The sequence below is a fragment of the Impatiens glandulifera genome, chromosome 7 (genome assembly GCF_907164915.1).
Source record: "Impatiens glandulifera chromosome 7, dImpGla2.1, whole genome shotgun sequence".
In the NCBI taxonomy this organism is placed as follows: Eukaryota; Viridiplantae; Streptophyta; class Magnoliopsida; order Ericales; family Balsaminaceae; genus Impatiens; species Impatiens glandulifera.
Genome location: NC_061868.1, coordinates 35,419,995 through 35,427,816, shown reverse-complemented (window position 1 = coordinate 35,427,816; position 7,822 = coordinate 35,419,995). Strand labels below are relative to the sequence as shown.

At 28.4% G+C, this 7,822-nt stretch overlaps 1 protein-coding gene across 1 annotated transcript; it reads right to left on the bottom strand.

The window, feature by feature from the left end:
• Window positions 1-1,877: 1,877 nt before the first annotated feature.
• Window positions 1,878-2,837, bottom strand: LOC124909804 (nudix hydrolase 17, mitochondrial-like). Its single transcript, XM_047450441.1, has 5 exons — window positions 2,761-2,837; window positions 2,527-2,650; window positions 2,367-2,453; window positions 2,080-2,208; window positions 1,878-1,988 (listed from the first exon to the last, which is right to left on the bottom strand). Exons 1-5 carry the CDS (start codon window positions 2,832-2,834, stop codon window positions 1,878-1,880), a joined length of 525 nt encoding a protein of 174 aa, XP_047306397.1. The 5' UTR covers window positions 2,835-2,837.
• Between the last annotated feature and the right edge of the window lie 4,985 nt (window positions 2,838-7,822).

The following is a 7,822-nucleotide window of genomic DNA, read 5'->3' as shown; positions in this document are numbered from 1 at the left end:
ACAGTGTTTTAAAATATTTATATTCTACCCTAGCATCACATAAGCCACAAACATACATAGAATAACGCCAATAAAAACCAAAATGACAACCTAAAGCCTAAATAAGACAAATATATATAAAAAAATATGCACAAGGACCGTGGTTAGCCTCCACGGTCTCAAAACCTAATTTTTAGCCGAGGTGCGAACCTAGCTCGATCAGAATCTTTACCCTCGGTTAAACAAAGTACAGCAACATCGGTCATCGGTCTCCGCGTGCAACAAAGTTAGTCCTTGATCAGCATCATCGATCCTCGGATGTATAAAACAATGGTCCTCGGTCTTCAGGTGTATTAGTTAACATCATTCTTTAGGTGGAATAGAAAACATCGGTCTCAAGTGTAGTAGACAGTATCAGTCCCAGGTGCACATAATGTTGATATTCTCGGTTGTAAGTGAACAGCATCGTCGGTCCTAGGCTCATTGGGTGTTAAACGTCGGTCTCAACCTTCAGTAGTAGTAGGTGCAAATCCTCCATCTTGTGTCTACTATCGGGTGTAGAAACATGACCAGTATCATGTTCATTCTCTTAGTCCTAGGTTAGCCACGAGTTTCCATCAGATGATGAAAATATAGCCAGCAATAAGTGCATTCTCTCGGTCCTGGGTTAGCCAAGAGTTTCCAATGGGTACTAAAAATGCAGCCAATAGTAGGTGTAGTTACTCGGTCTTAGGTCAGCATCGGGTGCAGAAACTGCAGCCAGCATTAGGTGTAGTTTCTCAGTCCTAGGTCAGCATCGGGTGTAGAAATGTGACAAGTAATAGGTGTAGGAACTCTCGGTCTTAGGTTACCATCGGGTGTAAAAACGTGACCAGCGGCATATTTGTTTTCTCGGTCTTATGTTAGCAGTCGACCTCCTATAGGTGGAGATCGTCGTTCATGGGTCTACATAGATGACTAGTGAGAATGTTATTATTAATGACTACTTTTAAAAACTATGATAGAGAAGTTTATGAATGTCTCCGCGGTGGACTTGATTTTACCAAAGATGTTGAAAACGTGAGATGATAAACACAAATTAATACATAATTTGTATACATTTGTTATTTATTATTAGTATATTAATGATTAAATTTTTAGGTTGGGAAATTAGACATTTTAATTGATATATCACTTATTTTTGTTGAGAAAATTAGATATTTTAGGTTATATCACGCTTCTCTTTTATCATACAATAAAACATAAAAAAATGTGGCAACGAATTAAGTATGTAGTCCGCTCAGGACCTAATGATTAATATACACCTATTGTTGTCGCTAAGCTAGAAAGAAATACAATAAAATATATGTTTAGACTAAAATGTATTAGTTTGAATATGTAGAATGATTTAGAAAAACTTTGATAAGGCCAATTTTTTCAGAATTTATTATTTATAAAATTTCAATTATTTACAAATAAAAATAATGATTTATATCTAAAAATAACTTATTATTAATGTGAGATATTTGTTAAATTAGATAACCAAAAAAATTAATATGTCAAGGGTAAACTGCTTCAAAAGCGGTTTTAAATCTTTCTTTTATTCCATTTTTTTTATCTCCATCTTGTGTCTCCATATTTTCGAACCCTTAATATTATTTCAGTTTTTAGAAGAAAAATAATCACCACACAAAAACCAAAAAATTGCTACACATTACCTAAGTTATAAATAATACACTGAAACATCAAGTACAAGTTGAGAAACATATATACAAAATTAACATATTGATACATTAATTTTGATTATGAATTAACAATCCTATTGGTCTGGAACATTTTAAACATTATTGAAAATTGAGAACCGATTTTTCATTATTTTTACAATTATTAGACATTGTATTTATTGGGAATCAATCAAACTAGGCTTTGTTCAATGAGTTATTTGGTTTGGAAAGTCTATCCACTAACAAATCTAAGGCCTCTTTCATCCACCACCACTTGCAAACTTCTCTAGCTTCACCCACATTCATCTGCAATTAATTATTTTTTTTATATTAATTTAAGACAATTAATAATATGTCATGCATGACTTAATTATTTGTACAAACAAATTATACGTACCCATAGTCTTTGACGGAAATCTTTTTCTGGCCAATGATCTAGTTGTTCGGTCACTAGTAAAGGGAAGAGTCTTCCTTCATGGTATATTCCCCTAGTTTTGCTCTTGTAATTCCATTGTCCTAATTCTTCCTGAAATTAACACAAACACAAACACAAATTATTATATATTGTACTATTTTGGACTTAAAAAGTAAAAATTATATCATAGTTATTATGTTCATTTCAAATTTAAAACATGGTTATAAAACCGTGATAAATCTTGATGGAAAGAAATGAAAGAGTGTAACCTGATCGAAATGACCACGAACTCCAGCCTCTTCTAATGTTTCTCTTGTTGCTGCTTCTTCAATAGATTCATCAGTTTCCCATCCTCCCTAAGACCAAACCAAACCAATTGATCAAATTAATTAACAAGAGATCTAAAACAAAACAAACATTATAATTTACCTTTGGAAACAGCATTCCTTGGCCGCGGGTCTTACGTGAACTCACAACTAGAACCTCTAAGATTATTAATTCATCCTCCTCTTCCAAGTCCCTACTCATTCTCTTAAATCTGTAAGGAATGCATCTGCAAAACCTATTAATTAATATTGTATCTTAAAAATCAAGAAACTAATAACTCATGTTCTCATTTGTCTTCAACGCCCCGAACCATTTACAAAAATATAAATCACTCACCCCACTACAATGCGACGGCCTATGTTGTCGTATCTCTGCAAATGCCTACCAGACCGAGAAACCAAACACGCCATGAATTCTTTTGCTTTTTATAAAGATGGATGATTAATATTGATGAAGGTACAAATAAAGAAATATGAATGATAGAAAGAAAGAAACTACAAGGAAATTATTATAAGAAAGTGGGCAAAAATTGATGTGTTGAAAGAGAAGAGGAAATATGTGTTATTTATAGTGAGAGGGAAAATGTGGATAAATAAGAAATAGACAATGCGGGCCCCCATACAAGTTGCACGCAGGGGACAAGACTCAAGAGGTAAGTAATGATCTACATATACCCTTTTTAGGCTTTTTTTTGATTTAATCCCAATGCATTATGAAATTTAATTTATTATGTTTAATCAATTATATTACTTAATTGGGCAAATTATTATTTGGATTTGAATTTTAGTCTATTAATAAATGGTGCTGAACTTTGATTTGTTTTATATGAGTTTTGACATTTTTAGTCTTTTTAGTCTTTGAGCTATAACATTTTTAATTTTTTTTAATTCTTTAACTTATTATTTTTATTTATTTATTTATTTATTTATATGTAAAGTTTGAAAGTTAAATAATATTTTATATATTTATTTAAATTGAGTACTTTTTTTAGACTTATCCTAAAAGAGTGATTATGTGGAAATAGACAAATAGATCATCTGTTCCATTTGTCTGTGTTCTTTTTCAGGTTGCCTCTCACATACATGTGGAGAAGGGCAATATTATAATAAAAGAAAAATTCTTTTTTTTATTACAACATTACCCCTCTCCATGTGAGAAGTGACAAGAAGAACACAAACAAATGGTAGTAGAGGATCTTCTGCAGAAATAGACGACATAAAAAATAAAAATATCACAAATTTAATTTATACTGGAAGTTTTTGAATGGAATCAAATAATTATATTAATTGAGAAGTATCAAACTGATTTTCCTTAATTTATATATATATATTATTTTTTATTTTTATTTTGTTTAAATTTATGCATTCAAATTTTTTAAAGATGATTTTGGTGATAAAAAATGTGATAGGAGTGGGAAAGGTTGAGAAGATTTGGAGAGGGATAAATGTGATATTTATTTTTTATAAAATTTTGAAACGTCGTAATTTTGTGTACGTGTTTTAAACTGTCAAATGCGATTTAAATACTTTAAAAAATGATGTGACGTGTGAGAATAGTTAAAAAAAAAATAGAAGAGAAAGAATTATTATTATTTTAAATACGATAAATTAAATAAGAAATAAAACTATTACTTTAGAGTGAAAAATCTTACCTTCGTTTGTTTGTGAGAAAGACAAATACTAAAAAATAAATAAATTATAATTCAAACACATTGTATTACATAATTTAAAATTTAGCAACTAACATATTAATATCATTCCTTTTCTAAAAATAAAAAAATTACCTTTGTATTATATAATTTATCTCTCTTAATCAATCTATTTTAATCAAGAGAAATGATTAGGTGAGGGAATTTGGTGAGGGAATGACGTGTCATAATCTTATTCGCTGAAAAAATCAAATAATTTCTCTCTTTTCTCTCTTTCCTCTTACTTTTACATTTTCCAACCAATGAAGGTGATGCCACGTAATTCCCTCACCAAATTCCCTCACTAAATTCCCTCACTCTATCACTTCTCTTTAATCAAATATCCTAAAGAAAAGTACTTTGAAAAGAGTTTATTAAACATCAAAATAACTAACACCAACAATAGAACAACATATAGCTAAATAATCTTTTATTTATATAATCAAATAAAATATTTAAATATTTCTTATAAAATTTTGAAATTAATGATTATAAATATTTGAACAATTTAAATTAATTAACTTCAATTACAATATTTCCATATATACATCAAACAAGCCTAGAGTCAGAGATGATGAAAGCCAAAGCCGCGGGATACGTAGAGGCAAGGGGCTTTTGGAAAGGCTTATGACAAAGGATTAGGAGTCCGTTTGTTTAGACTTTTATAGCTCAATTTTAATTTTTTGAATTAAGGAGAATTAGTAAGACACCAACAATCGTGACTTCGATTCAAAACAAATCGTTTTAAAATGAAATCGAACCCGTGATATTTAATATAATGATATTTGTTTTTTTCATTTTCTTTTATTTAGGATTAACTGTCTCCATCAATTTGTGTGCATATATTGGTTTTCTTCTAATTGTTTAGTCATTAGCAAAACCAAACCTGATAATAATCTTATATTTTAACTTAAATATTTTCAGTAAAAATAGAATCTCAAACCTTAATTTGTCAAATTATTTTTTCTCAATCTAATAATTTACTCTACTATATTTGACTATTTAACTGGCGCCGCCCATTGCATATATTTAAAATTCATCAGCATGAACTCACATGCAATTAAAAATAATAATTCATATACAAGACATTTTAACATTCAGCCAGTAGTATTGTAATCAATTCTCAATTCTCGGCTATTTTTTTTTTTTTTTTAAGTTTGGATAACTATATTTGAATATGAAAAGTCTTTGGTTTAATTCCAATTACCTTTTTTGAACAATTGGAAGTGGAAGTGTCATTATTCCCCACCTATACGTTGGTTTTATGAATTTTAGAAGAAAATTCTTTTATCATCCAAAATCTATTTATAATTAATCCATTGTAACAGGAGAATTGATCTAGCAAATTGTTTTTTATTTAATATTAAAGAAATTATAAAAAAAAATAATACAATTTATTTTGTTAAGAAACATAACTAACTACTAAGATATGATAGTTAAGTGAAAAAAACGATAACACTCAAAACGTCTTAGGTATAAGTAGAGATTAAAAATTATCTTTCCACTCAAATGTTATTATAAAATTTAAATTATAAATAAAGAAAGACATTAAAACAATTTAATCTAACTAAAAGATTAAATAATTTTCTTTTTCAAAAAACCCAATATAAACTACAAATAATAAATTATAAAACAAGATCCTATCATTTAAAAAAAAAAAAAAAAAAAAAAAGGGGGACATGGAAGGAAGCTCGGTAGGATCCATCTTCTAATACCCACTTTATTTCTTCTCTATTCTCTATGTTACATAAATATTAATATATATATTATATGCAAACATGAGTGGGTATTTAATATTCTCGATCCACTTGCTACAAAGTGAAATAAATAATGGGGTTTTAATAAGCAAATATATAATAAATAGATAATGAGGGATTGTTTGGTGATTTTTATATTTTAATTATTTTCTGCCGCTTCTCTTTGACCCTTCTTTTAAAAAACATCCACAAAATGGCATGGGTTCATTTGATATTCCACCAATTGTATATGTTTGCATTGACAATATCATACGAAAACATTACAACTAATTAATAAATCACACATGCAATCGTCCTAGATGATTACATTAATGACTTATTTTACAGAAATTATAAATTAAAGAAGAAAAATAAAATAAGCTAGATCGATATTGCATGTGACAGATGAAAAAATTACACCGAATGATATGTTTTGACTTATAATTGTTTATTTATGTATATTAAGAAGTACCCAAATAAATTTTATTGATAACGAAACAGCGAAATATAATAATAGAAAATTAATAATTTAACTAGACAATTACTAAAGACTTATATAGTTCAATAGTATTAGATAGAACTCATGTTCATTGTTTTAATTTTTTATATTTGAATCATTTTAAAAAATAAAATAAAATAAATATTTCAACTAGACAAAGGTTATTATAGGTACTTATAATTTATATTCACCACAAATTAAGAAAACTACTAATTTAACTAGCTAATTAATGGAGACTTATAGTTCAATAAAAGAACTCATGTTCATTGTTTCAAGTTTTTCTCATGAAACATTTAAAAAAGAAAATCTATTAGCAAAAGGTTATTATAGATAATTACCTCATTTTCTCTTCTAGCCTAGCGACAACAAGACAACAAGAAGTGAATATAGTCTCTATGAGTTCTGGGTTCGCGAAAATTAATCACTCAAAGGAGGAGCGGAATCATGACAGCTTTACAAAAAAAAAAAAGTTATATTCAACTCAAGTTAATTTGGCCAAGACATTTAATTAAGTCATTTTACTTGATTTCTAGAATTTCAGACCTCAATTTGTATGTGATGATATTGTCACCATGTACTCTTAACTTTTTTACATTGGTCAAATTTAGAATTTTTTATTTTACTTTAAAGTACACATGTTAAAAATTCTGAATTCAAACATAAAAAATCACAAAAACAGAGAGGTCAAAAACATTAATCTCCTTACAAAATAACATGTTCAAATGAATAGATTACTTAAGTTATTAAAATCAACCAGATTGGTCCTTTTGACATGGATATTCATTTTTTAAGTTAAAACAAACATGATGCAAAATCAAAATTATTGTCATTCTCACAGCAGAAAAATGAATTTATTACTCTCCATTTGGTCATCTTAAGCCTTGGTGTCCAAAACATGATATAAGCTAGCAAATTTGCTTACGAACAAAATCATTGTGGGTTTATTCCATTCCAAAATGGTGTCTTAATCTTCTTTAAGTTGATTAAACTTTTGTCCTAGTTAATTTGTCCAATTTTGTATTGAATTATTCTTCTTTGTTTTTTTTTTTGTCTTTGGTACTTCGGTCTTATTTTTCTTTGTCTTTTAAACTCTCTTCTTTTGTTGCATCAATGTCACTCTAAGTTGATGAACCACTAAACACTATGATCATATCGATAAGTGCACACTAAATTTTAGCATTCTTTATATATATATTCTTCGTATCTGCTACCATGTTTTCTCGATTTTTTTCGGATGACATGTGGTGCGGTGATAAACATTGTTCGATTAAATAGTTTTCTTCTCCGACGTGATCATTCCACTTACATACAAAAGGGGTTAAAATCCATGTGATATTTCTTAACCATTATAATAATTGTTTAAGAACACAGAAATAGAAAGAAAATAAAAACATAAAACAAGGGGAAGGTAGAACAAACCACTACATTATATATAAGAATTAAAAGTGTTTTTACAATATTACATAGAATCAACTT